Here is a 16,204-nt window from a genome sequence, read left to right on the forward strand (position 1 = left end):
AACATCCCCAAGATAGAGTTGGACGTTGTTCTCTGCCCACTGGAGCAGGCACATTCCCACGATGTCCCTAGGTGGGCGTGGTTAAGACCTGGTACGGGTTGATCTAGTTCTGCCACCCCCTGGCCAAATGTCTAAAAGCCCCCCAGAGCATGGCCAGGGTGAGGCAGGTACCAGGGGTGGAGGGAGGCTCCAAGGGGACGGATATACCCGGACCCAGACAGACAGTGGAAGCCCCCCACCCCCACCCCCACGCCACTTCCATCGGAATCCTCCCGGAGCACTACTGATTCTAGCTGCTCCCCACTAAAGCCTTGAGAACTCTTGGCTGCTCTGCAAGACCAGGCCCCATGAAGGAGCCACGTGCGACATGGAAAGAGTGCTGAGTTCAAATTCTAGCCCTGCCACTAATTTGCTGGGCCAGTCACTCAATCATCTCAAGTCACAAATACCTCATCAGAAAAGTGGTCCCTGCTCTTCCTGCTGTGGAAGGATCAGGAGAGAGGAGGCACGACAGAGACCTAGAGAACTCCGAAGCCCGAGTGCTAAATATTTGTCAAATTTGTGTTAGTATCAGTATTAGTGTTGTTACTACTGTTATTATTGCTACTGCCAGCAATAATAAGTGGTGGATGTACTCAAGGCGGTCGGGAGGGAAGGCAAGGGCAGCCTCTCCCTCTTTTTCACCGAAAAGCCTCCGGGTGTCCCTGGCCCGGCGCCGAGGGGTCTCAGCGCAGAGGTAAGGGCCCCCTGCGAGTCCGAGCCTCTGGTGCCGCCGCCCCCGCCGCGCCGCGCCGCGCCCCGGCCGGATTCCCTGAGCGAGCGCGCCCCCTGCTGGCAGCCGGGCGCGGGCGCAGGCTCCAGAGCGTATATAAGGGCAGCGTGGCGCACAGCCCCAGCGCGAGTGCCAGAGCCCAGCCGGCGCGGAGCGGGAGCGGTGCAGGCTGAGGTCTCCGAGCGGCTCGCCATGGCTGGCCCGCAGCAGCAGCCCCCTTACCTGCACCTGGCCGAGCTGACGGCGTCCCAGTTCCTGGAAATCTGGAAGCACTTTGACGCAGACGGTTAGTAAAGCTCCCAACTTCTGTGCCCACTGGCACCCAGGGGACCTGCGGTGAAGGGGACAGGGGGCGGCGCTGAATGCGGGCAGGTGTACGTTTGCCCTTAGGAGGTGGCCTGGTCGCAGAGCCTGTTGGGGTAGGGTCCCCAGTTTGGGAGACATCCGGCTGCTCTGGGCACAACTGTCAGTAACTTTCTTCCCTAACACAGATGACCCAGAGCCCACCCGCATTTGCAGCTTTATTCTGAGCAAGTGGGAGCTTTCTCAGAGAGGTGGGCTGGGCTGGGAAGGCCTCCAGGTTCCCCCTGCCATCTCCCCCACCTCCCCTGCCTTCAGCTGCTCCAGCCACAGGTCTCAGAAGCCCACTCATTTCTTTCCTCCTCTTCCCGTTTTGTTGAATGTCAGGTTAGCCCCCTTACACTGCTGGAGGCTGGGATCAATTAGGGGATCCTGAAGGGAAACTTGGCCTCCCCAGCTTGAATGGCTGGGAGCAGGAGTGTAAAATGGCATTGGGGACCCTGAACACCCCCCGGCTTCCTTAGTCCATTTTCCAGCCGCCATGGGCATGTGGGTTTCCTAACACAGCAGCAGTGGGTGTGGTGGGGACAGCGCTGGGGTGCCAGGCCAGACCTGTTCCCTCATAGTGATCATCCTTGGTGCTCTCGGTGACTTCATCTCTGGGTAGGGGGAGGCACCACCCTAAGTGCCTCAGTGACCAACCCTCTGTTCTGTGTGGTCTTGACGCTGACTCCACCAAAAAGCAAGGGCCGGACAGAATGACCTTTGGAGGTAGCCCCCAGCACTGGGATTCCGAGAGTCTGTGGTGGTCTGACTCAGGCATAAAGGGTGGTCCCCCTTTAGAGGCTTTTGATATCACTAGAGACTCTGTTTCTGTCACTTCGAAAAAGTAAGTGATCTGATTTCCCTCTCTACGCACAGACCTGGCTACGATGAGCATCCAAAATGTCCTGGCATCTCAGACATTTTGTGGTGTCTGTAGCTACCCTCCCCTGTGATAGCTAATGGCTCCTGGAGGGGCTGACCCCAAAGGGAGGCCTATGGGAAAGGCTAAGACAGATGCTATCTCCAGAACACAAGTTCTTAACCACTGCACTGCACAGCCCCCCAGGGGGCCAGGCTCAGTCCTGTGGGCTCTGACACCTGTCATTCAGGCCCCTGGCCCAGATCTTTGTGGGGTGACGGAGTGGTGGCTCAGGGAGTTTATCCTGGGGTCTGAGAGCAAGGAGGATGGAAAACAGAGGGGCGTCAGGTGTGCCTCACTCCATTCTTCCCTCCTCCCTTCCTTGCCTTGGCAGGGTGTGGAGGTGGCTGAACAGAGATCCTCTGCCCAGAGTGCTATGGGGAGGCAGGGGTTAATGTCTGGGGATGCTAATGGGTGAAATTTTGTTTCCTTGGAGCCAACTGAGAAAGCTGAAGGGGTAGGGGACTAGGCATTTGAATACCTGAGTTAGGATTGTGATCTACCTATGAATTACTGACGGAGGTGGGTAGATTGTTAAATCTGTAAAATGGGGCTAAGAAGGGGTTGTATTTCTAATCCCCAGCTCCTGCCATAAAATTCCCTTGGTACAAAGGGCTCTCCTAAGAGAAGTGCAGCCTTTTAGTATTCCAGATGACATGCACATTCCCTAAGGAGGCTCCTGCCAGTTTATCTGCACCAGAGACTTGCATGATTCAAGGAAAGTTACCAAGCAGCCAAGGTTACACCACTGGCTTCCTGGTAGATGAGTCAGCTATAAACAGAGGACTCTACAGTTCTATGTTCCCCCATTCTCAGAGGGACAACCAAGAGCACTGTCTATAACCATGCAGATCTTTACGTTTATCTGAGACATTGTACTTAAGCACAATTGCACCTTCTCAAGCTGTGAGGCTGCTGGGCAGACCATGACTCCCCTTATACAGATGAAGAAATAGACACAGGGGTTGACTTTTCTGAGGTCATGGAGCAAGTTACTGGTGGGACTGGTTCCTGGCCAGCGTTTATTCCCCCACTCTGGTTCCTGGACACCTGCTTGGTTTGGAAGAGGGTTTTTTTCCATGATGATAGGTACACGTCTCCCTCCCATTCCCCCAAAGAAAAGCCCCCATCCCACCCTTGGGGGTGTTGGGCAGTTTCATGTATCCCAAAATGGGATCCTTGGCTTGGCTAGAGTGTAGTTAAGCTACCACCAAACCCAAGATCTTCAAAGCCTCCCAAAGTCATTGTGCCTCTGGCTCCCTCCTGCTCTGGGTTGAAGGGGGAGCTCGATGCTTACATCTTCCTTGTCTATCAGGCTCCTACTGCCATCTCTGCATCACAGCCTCAAGGAAGTCCCAAGGAAGGGCCATGGACCCAACAGAGAAGGAAGGCAATGAGGATTAAAATACCAGAGATGAGAGAGAGGAGACTTAGGAAAATATGTATACAGCCAAGTTGGAATTCCACAAAAGGATCCAGAATTAGGCTTTAGGTGACCTTCCTCTCCTCCTGAACACCCAAAGGCTGCAGATGAGCCCAACACCACAGTGCTTGAGGTGCTCCCAGCCCTATTTAGGCCTCTCTCCCACCAATTCTGGTTTCCGTTTTCAACATGGGATTTCTTCCCAATTCTAAGAGTGCCCCCCACCACTCACAATCTTAAAAACGCCTGAGAGAACTCTCCCTTGCAGCTCTCCAGGTCCCTGGAGTGAGCTTGCTGGAGCCCAATTAACGACAGCCCCCAGAGAGTGGGAACCACCTCCCCACCCCTTCTGGATGCTGGCTGGTAGTAAACAAAGATGAAGAGATCTTAGGAGGCAGCTGAATCCCAACGAGAGGGAGGATGGGGGCAGGAGGAACCTTAGCCCATTTCAAAATGGAAAAAGCCACCATCACCCTAAAGAGTTGGATTATTTTCAAAATTCTCATTAGCCTTGTGGTAGAGAAAGGAAGACGTGTGTGTTTGGAGAGTGAGAAACTAGGACTCAAAGAGGCAAAATTCTTTTCACAAGATCACACAGCAAAGCAGGAAGACGTGAAGGGGAAACCAGGAATCTGGTCTCCTAGTCCACAATACCATTCCACCAACTCTGCTTCAGCAGTCAGCCAAGAGCATGCATTTGGGAGGGTTCCAACATTGTCTCTGAAAGGCTGAGGTAGGGAAGATAACAGCCAAGCCCACCCATTGACCCTGGTGGGGTCTAGGGCTCTTGCACACATCACCTCCATGCTCCGAGTGGCCCCGACACAGCCTTATGTATCCGAGCCCATTGCCCTGTTGCTTCCTGATCGCTTCTGTATCAGGAACTTTCCCCCTCTAAAGGACCCAGGTGGCTGAGGGATGCCCAGTTCAGAGTTCACACTGTCCTTTATTTGTGGTTCTGATTAGACAGGCCAGCAGGCTCCTATTTTACTGACCATCTGCAAGCAGCAAAGTTGTAGCTCCGAAGAGAAGTGCCTTAGCTTTTGCTACCCCTTTGAAAGCAACTAAGAGTGTAGAGATAAGATGAGTTCTCTTCCAGGAGCAAGGGGACATTCATGGGGCCAAGTTGAACATCCTACTCCCTTCCAAGAATCTAGCCTACATAGATAATACTCGTATGTGCGCAAAAAGTTATACGAACAATCATGTCTATTACAGTGTTCTTTGGAATTACTAACAATTTCAACAGGCATGGGGGTATGTGCTTCACCAGGGGACAGAAAAATAAATATGGTCATCTCTATGATGGAGTATGATAGGGCAAAGTGAAGCTTTTGTAGTGACATGGCAATATGTCCAAGATGTATTATTAAGACATTGTTTAAAACTGTAGCAGAACACTATTATGATATAAGCCCATTTTTATTATAAATGACGTATGTATGTTGCAGGATATTTAGAAAAATACAACTGAATAATAGCAGTTCTCTCTGAAGAGTGGATGAGCCACATGAAAGGGGATTTTCTTTTACTTTCTAATTTCTGTAACACTTGAAAATTTTACAAGAGTATCTGTTTCCTGTGTAGTCAGCAAAACAATAAAGATATAAGAAGGGAGCCCAGGCACAGTGGCTCAGGCCTATAATCCAGCACCTTGGGAGGCCGAGGCAGGAGGATCACTTGAAGCCAGGAGTTCGAGACCAGCTTGCACAACACAGTGAGACCTCCCCACCCTCTGCTCTACTAAAAAGTTAAAAATTAGCCAGGTGTGGTGGTGCATGCCTGTAGTCCCAGCTACTTGGGAGGCTGAGGCAGGAAGATGGCTTGGGCCCAGGAAGTCCAAGGCTGCAGTGAGCTACGATCGCACCACTGCACTCCAGCCTGGGCAACAGAGCCAGACCCTATCTTTAAAAAAATAACTAACTAAATAAATAAAGATATAAGAAGAAAACAATGTGATAGACACCTTTTCTTCCCTTGTAAGAAATATGTATATGTCTCCAGGTGGGGGGATCTGTCTAGACTCTTCTAGGCTCCTATTCACCTCCAAGTGGCCCAGGTGATGCAGGGGGTGCTCAAAGCCTCTCACAGGGACTGAGTCCTGCTCCTTATCTATGTGGACCCTGAGGATTTTGAAAATAACAACAGAAGCCACAAAGGGCTGAGGATAGCTCTGCCCAGGCTCCCATCCTCGCCCTCTGAAACCCAGTGACCTGGTGGAAGTCGTCTCTAAGCCCACGCAACACTGAGGACCACTCAGGGCCAGACTGCAGGGCCCAGGCAGGCTCTTCCAGAGCACAGGCCACTGCTCATTTGTTTGTCCCTGGTTTCGGGAATGGGGAGGAAATTCACAACATCAACACCTCTCAGAGATGGATGGAAACCTGGGCAACTGGCCTCGGGTGGCTGCATGAGGGGTCCTGCAATACCAAAACGAAAGACACGCTGAAACAGGGTCACAACACACGTGATGTATATTAAGTGTTTATATAAATGACACAACAGTTACAATGCAGCATACCTATGACGTTTATAAGGTAATCATAGGATTTATCAAAACGATTGGGTCTTGGCCCATTAAAATCAACAGGGTCTGACACTGGGAACCGAGATGAAAGTTGTCAGAGGAGAGCTTTCTCTGACCCCATTAGTGAACCTCTAGGGGTCTGTGTACCTCTCAGTTGGGCGTGGCGTGATGTCAGGATATGAGGTTCTCAGGGAACAGCTGCCTGACCCATCTGGGGTAGGCCCTGGAAAATGTCCCCCACCCCTGCCTCTGCTCCCACCCCCAACTCCCCAGTTGTTTCACTAACAGTGTCCACGCGCACCAGCTCTACGCCAGGAACCTCCAAGTGGGCTCTTGCCCGCTATGGCTCTGCTTCTGACTCTGATTGCACCAGCCGGCAGCGGGGAGCAGCTGGTCTGTGAAGAGCTGGGGCTCCCAGGGGAGGCTGCCTAAGGGACCCGTTTCACAAACAAGACGCCAGCCCCGCATTGCCAGGGAAGCTACCAGCCCGGCCCGGCCAGCTGTCCCTGCCCTGCTCAGCTTGTATCTTCCCCTCCAGACTTCAGCAGCTTTACCAGCCAAGCCCCTGGGGGAGGTTTCCAGGGCTAAGGAGACCCCCTCAGGGAAATCAATTCCAGCACCAAGGGAGCCAGAATTAATAGAGCAGGCCTGAGGCTCTTCAAGAGCAGTCCCTCTCCAGCCCCAGCCCGCCGGCAGATTGCATCACAGGCCCTCCTTTGCCAAGCTGGCCCATCTGGGGCCTCTGGCTTCAGCCCTCCCCCGTCCTTGTTGGCTCTCCACTATCTCCCCTCTCACCCAATCTGCCCTATCCTTCTGGCCTCCCTCATGCCTGGGACTCAGCCCAGCGTTAGGCTGCCAGATGTCCACAGGTTCAGGGGACCCAGCCCAGCTCCGGAGCCACTGGTCCAAAGCAGCACAGCCCAGAAACACAGATTGAAATTCAAGTGCCCAAGCATTCAGCTGGTAGCTGGTAGCTCTTCACTCTGGGGCTTATTCTTTTTTCCAGAAGCCACTGGAAGAAGTGTGTGTGTGTGTGTGTGTGTGTGTGTGTGTATGTGTGTGTGTGTGTGTGTGTGTGCGTGTCTGTGTGTGAGAGAGAGAGAGAAAGAGAGACAGAGCCAGAGTGAGAAGCCAGGACAAATGCAGATATGGACAAACATTGTCCCTGAGACAAATAGAAGGAGGCCAGGATCTCTGTCAGCTGTGGCTGAATCTCCTTCCCCCTCTGATTCCTCCTTGCTAAGATGGGGTTGATAACTGCTTACCGGGCAGGGTGGTAAAGAACAGATGAGGTGGGAAGCGGAAAGCTCTTTGTGAATGATGCGCACCATGCGAAGCCAGATTAATACTGGGGCAGGGCCTGGGGAAGCCAATTTCTTACCTTTCAAAGGGTAGGATTTGACTGTCCCAGAGGGTGGTCCAGATGGAGGTTAAAGGACTGTTCGCCTTCAGTCAATTCCAACTCCAGATAGACCAACAAGTGGCCTGGCCTCCTAGATGCCTTCTGGTGCAGCTTAACGAGGAAATTCGGAAGGTGCGAACCTTCCCTCCTTTGACCTCGCTAATCTATGGACCGCGGAGTGCTACACAGGCTGGTGCACTAGAAGCAACTGGATGCAACATCTTGAGTGTGCTGGAGGGCTGGTTAGAACACAGGCTTCTGGGCCCCATCCCCAGAGACTCAGATTCTGTAGGTCCTGGGTCAGTCCTTACAATTTGCATTTCTAAGAAGCCCCCAGGTGACACTGATGTGTCTGGCCTAGACCAAAATTTGAAAACCACTGAGCCATTGCTTCTCAGATTTCAGCATATTGATGAATCACCAAGACAGTGTGATCAATAGATTGCTGGGCACCACCCCCCAGAGAAAGAGATTCAGCAGGTCCAAGGTGGGCCTGGGATTCTGCATTCCTAACAAGCGCGCAGGTCGTTCCAACGCTGCTGGTCCACAGACGGCATTTTGAACAGCACGCCCTTATGCTCCAATCCTACTGAATTAGAATCTCCACTTTAATAAGATCCCTGGGTACTTTTTATATACCCTAAAGTTTGAGACATGCTGCTCTGAAGCAGTTCCGAACCTTGACTGTTCTGAGCTTTAGAATCACCTGCAAAACTTTGAAAACACCCCCTTCCCCCTCATCCATTAAATGAGAAATGCTGGGGATGGGGCCAAGGCAACAGTGTTGTTGTCAGAGCTTCCCAGGTGATCCTAATACACAGCCTCAACTGAGAACTAGTATTTTTTCTTTCTTTCTTTCTCTCTTTCGTTTTTTTTTTTTTTTTTTTTTTTTTTTTTTTTTTTTTTTTTTGAGACAGAGTCTCGCTCTGGAGTGCAGTGGCGCCATCTCGGCTCCCTGCAAGCTCCGCCTCCCAGGTTCATGCCATTCTCCTGCCTCAGCCTCCCGAGTAGCTGGGACTACAGGCGCCCACCACCACGCCCGGCTAATTTTCTTGTATTTTTAGTAGAGACGAGGTTTCACCGTGTTAGCCAGGATGGTCTCAATCTCCTGACCTCGTGATCCAACCGCCTCGGCCTCCCAAAGTGCTGGAATTACAGGCATGAGCCACCGCACCTGGCTTTTTCTTTTTTTTCTTTTCTTTCTTTTCTTTTTTTTTCTTTTTTTTTTTGAGAGAGTCTCACTTTGTCACCCAGGCTGGAGTGCAGTGGCACAATCTCAGCTCACTGCAACCTCCGCCTCCTGGGTTCAAGCAATTCTCGTGCCGCAACCTCGCAAGTAGCTGGGATTACAGGCACACACACCACCACATCCAGCTGATTTTTGTATTTTCAGTAGAGATGGGGTTTCACCATGTTGGCCAGGCTGGTTTTGAACTCGTGGCCTCAAGCAATTCACCCACCTCAGTCTCCCAAAGTGCTGGGATTACAGACGTAAGCCACCATACCTGGCTTGAGAACCAGTATTCTAAGGAAAGCAGTGGTGCTGGAACTCTTCAGGTTAATGAGTTTTCATCTATAAATTGATTTAGAGGAACTTAAGAGGAGAGACTATAAATGGAAGGCAATATTTGTTCCTTTCATTTATGTGAGATTTTACGTTTTCCAGAGTGCTTCCACAACGTTACCTTGTACAGCTCTCACCATAACTCTGTAAAGTAGAGAGGGCATAAATAGTTATATCCATTTTAGAGATAAAGAAACTGAGGCTCGGAGAGATTGACTTGCCCAACATCACATGGACAGTCATAGAGCAGGTGGTAGAATTATTAATATTATACCACTTACTCAGGTACCTCTTACCTGTTCAACTCCTAGAAAATCTAACATACAAGGCTTAGGGAGAACAAGGTCTCCCTGAGGTCTCTTTACACTGAGGAGTGAAGCCTCCTCCAGGCATGGCTTCCCAAGTGTCTGTGGCCAGATGAAAGGTAAAGTAGTATTGTCTCACTTTAAATTGGGGGAAACCGAGGCATGGTGGTGATGAAGAATGGTAGCAAGAGTAGAGTAAGGAAGGAAGCAGGGTCCCTTGGTCTCACCTCAGTTCTGCTCCCTCATGTTCACAGGATGTGGTCTGACAACAGGTTAGAAGTGACGGTTGCCACAGTAACCACATCTTTATCACTGCCCATCTGCATGAACCTTGCTTGGTGACCAGTCACCCCACTCGCTGCAAGAGGGTCATAGAAACAGCAGACCATTCATCCAGTGCTAATGTCCTCCTAGAAGGGTGTCCACGAGCCTCTCCTCTACCCGAGCCTCCAGTGATAAGGGCCTCCTGGAGATGGATGGGGAGTTGCTTTGAGGGAAGCTGGAGCAACGAAGGCCATTTTCCATCCACAATGGAGGGCTGCGTGTGGAGTGTCCCTTCTGGGCCCTGCAGCGCCACCTGCCAGTCTCTCCTCTGCTCCTCACTGTCTGCCGTCAGCTGCCCGTCTGCCTCCCTCTCCCAGGCTGACCACTGGTGCTTTTGGGGAATGGGCCCACATCTAAACCTTGGTGATAGCTCCCTGAGCACCAGGCACAAGGTGGAAATGTGGCTCAGTTCAAAAACATCAAGGCTCGTTGCATTGAACCACATTTCTGTCCTTTTGTTGAGGTGCCCAGAGGGAGGTGGTGGAATTCCTAGTGTGGGGAGGGGGGTTCCTCCTGCCCCGGAAACCTGCTGCTGCCTGTGCTGCTCAAGCTGAATTCAGGGAAGTGGCTTCTCTCCACAGCTGCCCTTCTAGCTACTGGACCTCTTTCCCTGCCTCCAGTTTTCCTCCTTCCTTTCTCTACCCCCTTCCCGGAGGCTGAGGTTTCCTGGGAGGTCTTCCCTGCTCGTCCTTTCCAAGAAGCCCTGGAAGTCGATATCTACTCTGTGACACCATCATTCCTTCATTGCTCTCGACACTGGAAACACCATGTTTAAATTCATATCCTTGCTTATTGTCTGTCCCCTGCCCCACCCACACCCTGTTACAGCATAAGTCCCACCATGGCAGGACCTAGCTGGCCTTTGCACCTCCAGTGCCTACAGAATGCAGATGCTCAACAAAGGTTCCTCCAATGGGCCAGGCACGGTGGCTGACACCTGTAATCCCAGCACTTTGGGAGGCCAAGACAGGTGGATCGCTTGAGCTCAGTAGTTAAAGACCAGCCTGGGCAACATGGCAAAGCCCTGTCTCTACCAAAAACAAATAAACAAAAAATATTTTTTGTTTAGTTGTCCCAGCTACTTGGGAGGCTGAGGTGGGAGCATGGCTTGAATGCAGGACATTGAGGCTGCAGTGAGCCATGATCCAGCCACTTCACTCCAACCTGAATGACAGAGCAGACCCTGTCTAAAAAAAAAAAAAAAAAAAAAAAAAAAAAAAAAAATTCCTCAAATGAATGAACCAGTGAATTAAGCCAGGATCAGGAATTAGGACACTTCCGTTCTGGTCCTCCCTGGCTGTGTGGTCCTGAGCAAGTTGCTTGCCTTCTCTGTTGTGTGCCTCAATGTCTTCTGTCCGCAGAAAAGGATTCTACTCTGCCATGCCCGTGTGTCTGGAAACATTGTGTGTGGGTTCGTTTCCCCCACAGCAACCCTTACATGCCTTACCCATAGTGAGGGCTCAGATTATCAGCTGGAGCAAAGCAAGAGGGCAAAATCGCTTTGAAAAGTTACAGACATTCCATTGACCTTCAGAACTTTCCTGCTGGATGAGGCACTGGCTGATTGTCTGAGTTTCTTGAGGTTGTTAAACCTCCTTCAAACCTTTCTAGAAAAAAAAGATGGAGTAAAAATAAATACTTATTCTTTCTAAGTCCCAGAAAAACTCCAAGGAAAAGGTGGCCCCTAGAGAGCTGTACTTTTTTTCTTTGGATTCAGAGTGTTCAGTGGAGCGGGGCTCCGTGCTGGCCTTGCCTGCTCTAGCCTCCCTCTGCGCCCCTAAATCTTTCCAACCTAAAGAAAGCAGCCCAGGGTCAAGGTGTTTGCAGCATGGACGGGAGGCACAAACAGCGGCCATAATGGCAATGTCTGCCAGCATGTTTGAGGCGGCCAGCGCGGCAAGTGTATTATTATCCTCTTTAATTTTCACAGCAGCCGCATGAGGAGGGTGCTATCGTTGTCCCCATTTCATAGGAGAAGAAATTGAGGTTCACAGAGGTGGTGTCCTCTGATCTGGGTACAACAGAGGGAGGAGAAGAACCAGGTGTCGGTGCCTCAGCAAGAAAGGCTGGTCACTCTGCCGACCCCTGAAATGGTAGGTGAGGGGGCCAGAGAAGAAATGGCAGAACATCGAGGACCTGGTGCAAAACAGGGCTCCACAGAGGAATGAGGGACACTGTTCAGAGCTAAGTGGAGGCAGCTCTTGGAAACATACCATGCTGCTCTGCGGGCTCCCCCAACCCAGTTCCTTTCAGCCACCTCCTGATACACTTATGAAACAGACACATACTCGCTCCTGTGTCTGCCCAGCCGTGGCTCCTGTGGTCTCTGCTTCACTGAACTGTGCCACACATTCATGGTGCCAGCTCTGAGCCCCCACCTCCTGCCCTAGCCTTGGGCTTCTGGAAGCCACAGATGCACCCAGGGCTGAGCTCAGCTTTCCACCTCCCCGTCTGACTCTACAAAGCCTCCAAGGAGAAGAATGTGACTTTGCCTTCTCAGTCGAGAAGAAATTGCACCTCAGCGATACGAGAATAGCCAGATCGCCGCAGGGAGTAACCAGGAAGAGAAAAATTCCTCATTCTCCAACTCAGAGTATCATCAACTAGATGAATGTCTTTTTGCCTAGAAAGCCCATCTCCCTCTCCCTCACTCCCCTACTTTAGCCGGCCTCACAGGAACCACGCTCTTCTGAAATTCCAGTTCTCCTAAGAAGCTTTACAAACATCCTAGAAGGAAGATAACCACCCCATTCTAGGATAAAAGGGAACTCAAGTCTCACTCTGCAAGCCCATTACAATCACGTCTTTTCCCTGCAGACAAAAATATATAATTTATCTCATGTGATTCTTGCCATACAATATTTATTGTGGCATATTCTTCAGTTGAGAGTGCCTCTAAGTTTATTCAGAATTTAAATTCCCAGGGGACCCTAGGAGGAGAGGCTGGGAAAAGCCTCCCCTCACAAGCCCTCACAAAGGCCAGGGTAAATGCTCCTTTATTTTCTCTGTTGCGTTGGTAATTCCATTTGCCCTTGGTGAAAGCTACCACCTCCCTTCCCATTTGAGTTGAATCTGCTCTATGGGAATCTTCCTCAATGGCTTTAGATCAGATTTGGAACTTGACTTTAGGTCAGTGGTTTTCAAACTTTGTTGCACAGGAAATCACCTGGCAGTGTAAAAAAAAAAAAAAAAAAAAGAAATCATGGTGCTTAGTTCACACCCCAAACAAATTGCATCAGAAAGTCTAGAGGTGGGGGCCAGATATCCATATTTTTTAAAGATCCCTGGGTGCCAGGTACCTGTAGTCCCAGCTACTTGGGAGGCTGAGGCAGGATCACTGGAACCCAGGAGTTTGGGGCTGTGGTGTGCTATGATCACACTTATGAATAGCACTGAACTCTAGCCTGGCAACACAGCAAGAGCCTGTCTCAAAAAAAAAAAGGAAAAATTCCCAGGAGATTCTTTGCCACAGCAACGTCTAGGAGACACTGCCTGAGCCCTGCCTGATTTCCCAACCACAAATGCCTCCTTCCCCATCACAGCACTGACCGGTGACCTTGACTATGCATTCAGCTCAGTCCTGGTCTCTAGACCACCCAGGCTGAAGGTGTGAGAATCTAAAGGACCTCCCACTACTTATGTGATCTCGCAAGTCAGGCTGTGACCTCGGGACCTGGTTCTGATCACTGCACTTTTCCCACAGATTCATTCCCACCTTAGACACGGGTTCTAGTAATGGAACTCAGTAACAACATTTATGCTGCACTCATAATGACTAGAGGACGGGTTTTCCATACAAAATCCTGTTTAATTATAATAACCCACTTTGCAGATGAGATGGGTTCAATAACAGTCACAAAGTCACACTGTTGGTAAGTTCAGCAGAACCAGGCTTTGAATCTGCATCCACAGGCCTCAGAGCCTCCTCTCTTCATTACCAGGTGGGATGCCTCTCCTATCCTTGATTCCTGTGACGAAGTGCGGGGTGGGAGGTGACATCCCATAGGACAGATGCCCTGTGGTTCTCTTTTTTCTGGGCCCTTCTGTTTTTGTTTCCTAGGACTGTCATAGGTGGTGCCTTAACACAACAGAAATATATTCTCTCGCATTTCCAGAGGCTAGAAGTGTGAAATCAAGGCGTCGACAGGCTCTGCTAGAACTCTGAGGGCGAATCTGCTCCCTGCCTCCCTCCTGGCTTCTAGTGATTGCTGGCAGCCCACAGTATTCCTTGACTTGAACACACATCACACTGGCCTCTGTCTCCATCTTCACGTGGTCTTCCGGGGTCTCTGTGTCTCCACGAGGCCTTCCTATAAGGACACCAACCACTGGATTTAGGGCCCACCCCAATCCAGTATGACTCATCTTAACTAATGACATCTGCAATGACCCTGTTTCCAAATAAGGTCCCATTCTGGGGGAGCACTCCAACCCACTACACCTTCTGAACCCCAGGGACCCCGTTCTGGCTCTGACCAGAGCCCACCACTTGCTGACGACCTGTCACACCTCCACCACCTAGTGCTTGCCCAGGCTTTAGGGACAGATACAGAAGCTGCCAGCTTCTGCTCTCCTCTGTCCTCTCGGACCCTGTGCTAGTTCCTCCCAGTATTTTCTAGCTGCTGAATGTATGTTGTTCATCTTGGATCTCTAGGTGCAAATGCCCTGGGGGCTGGACTCACACCCCTAGCTCCACTGGCCTAGACACCTGCCTGTGGGCCAGCTGGGAGAAGACATTCTCCACGAAGCCCCTGACAGGCCCACCCCATGCTCCCCTTACTATTTAGCACTGAGATTGATTTTTTCCTCTCTCTCTTTCCAGGAAATGGGTATATTGAAGGTAAAGAGCTAGAAAACTTTTTCCAAGAGCTGGAGAAGGCAAGAAAAGGCTCTGGCATGGTAAGCCCAGCCCTGTCTCCCATTGTTTGGGATTTTCCTGACCTATGCCTTTGAGCGTGCTCTGTCCCAGTTATGTATGCCATAAACAGGCCTCATATCGCTGGTCTTGACACAGCATTTTATTTGTAAGGATAAAAAAATAGGCTATCGGCCGGGCGCGGTGGCTCAAGCCTGTAATCCCAGCACTTTGGGAGGCCGAGACGGGCGGATCACGAGGTCAGGAGATCGAGACCATCCTGGTCTACACAGTGAAACCCCGTCTCTACTAAAAAATACAAAAAACTAGCTGGGCGAGATGGCAGGCGCCTGTAGTCCCAGCTACTCGGGAGGCTGAGACAGGAGAATGGCGTAAATCCGGGAGGCGGAGCTTGCAGTGAGCCAAGATCGCGCCACTGCACTCCAGCCTGGGCGACAGAGCGAGACTCCATCTCAAAAAAAAAAAAAATAGGCTATCACCTAAGAGTACCCTATCTCAATATCCTTGGGTGTCTAGAATTGGGGGCTATTCATAAATAGACACCAGGGGTTGATGAACCCTCCTGCAAAACTGCAAAGCTTTATGTCTGTGTATGTATATATTAATATAGATGCAGTATTTTTTTCCCTAGGGACAGAGTCCATAGCTGCCCTAAGGTGCTTAGGGGTCATGATTCCAGAGTGGATGCCTAGGAGGTCCTTGGCACTGTGGCATTTGAGGCTGAATAATCTGTTGTGGCAGCTGCCCTGTGCATTGTAGGAGTTTAGTAGCATCCCTGGATCTACCCGTGAGATGCCACTATCATCCTCCTTCAAGCTGTGACAATCAAAAATGTCTCCAAACATTGCCACATGTCCCCTTGGTAAGAGATTGGGGGCAGAATCGTCCTCAGAAGAGAACTACTGTTCTAGAGCAACACAGGCTAGAATCCCCAGCAAGGAACTAGAGGAAAATTAAGGATTGCTCTCAGCCAGTATCTGAACCAGACGGCACTGGCTGGCCTCATTCGTGGTGGTGTCACAACCTTCTAAGCCTGCCCAAAGTGACTCCAGATCACATCCCAGCCCCTTAGTGACAGGAATGTTGCTTTCCCTGGTGCTAACATGGCACTACTGAGTTTACTAAAGGCTTTTGGGGGAGGTATGTGAAATATTGCAAAGCTCAGGTGATTGGAACTAGTCTGCTGTGATTCCTGTGTCTGGTTCTGGAGTACATGGAGTCAGCCCCACACCCTCCCATCAACTCCCTCGGGTCCTCTGGAGGTATCTCTACTGTCCCCTGCTGCGTGTCTGTTGGCCAATCCACTGTTTATTTGCAGCTCTTCAGGGAGCAGTTTGGGAGATGAGTCACAAATCCGCCAGTGAGCTCCTGGTTCAAAGCTCGGCCAAATGCCCCAATGAGAAGGAGGTCAAAGTGACGGGCTTAAAGGGTTGGAGGCGATTCATGGGTTTGTTTATCAACAGTTCTCCCATCAACTCTTAGGATAATGAAGCCTGGATCACAGAAAGCATGGGCTTCAGAACTGACTCTGGGATCATGGGCTAGTTGGAGAAATGTGTTTTTATGAAGTGCTTTGCATCTAAAATCCTTCTCTTAGTCATTCCCTTCCTCAGATGTCATCGGGGTAATTTTCAAGTCTGTCAACAATCCCAACTGATGTCATCCAGGACTGGTTCTCAGAGCAGCTGTTATATGGTAGAAAGAATATGGGCCTTGGAAGCAAAAGCCATGAGTTCAAATTCTGACT

The 16,204-nt window shown here is 50.6% G+C and overlaps 1 protein-coding gene across 2 annotated transcripts in view; it reads left to right on the top strand.

The window, feature by feature from the left end:
• Positions 1-890: 890 nt before the first annotated feature.
• Positions 891-16,204, top strand: part of CALB2 (calbindin 2) — a 33,543-nt gene continuing 18,229 nt past the window's right edge. Inside the window, exons 1-2 of one of the 2 annotated variants that reach the window (XM_010354045.2) lie at positions 891-1,058; positions 14,404-14,480. In XM_010354045.2, the coding sequence (XP_010352347.1) occupies positions 965-1,058; positions 14,404-14,480 (171 nt within the window). In that variant the 5' untranslated portion in view covers positions 891-964. The remainder of the gene's footprint in view (positions 1,059-14,403; positions 14,481-16,204) is intronic. The other variant, XM_010354044.2, reaches the window with a different exon arrangement.

The sequence above is a fragment of the Rhinopithecus roxellana genome, chromosome 20, assembly GCF_007565055.1.
Source record: "Rhinopithecus roxellana isolate Shanxi Qingling chromosome 20, ASM756505v1, whole genome shotgun sequence".
In the NCBI taxonomy this organism is placed as follows: Eukaryota; Metazoa; Chordata; class Mammalia; order Primates; family Cercopithecidae; genus Rhinopithecus; species Rhinopithecus roxellana.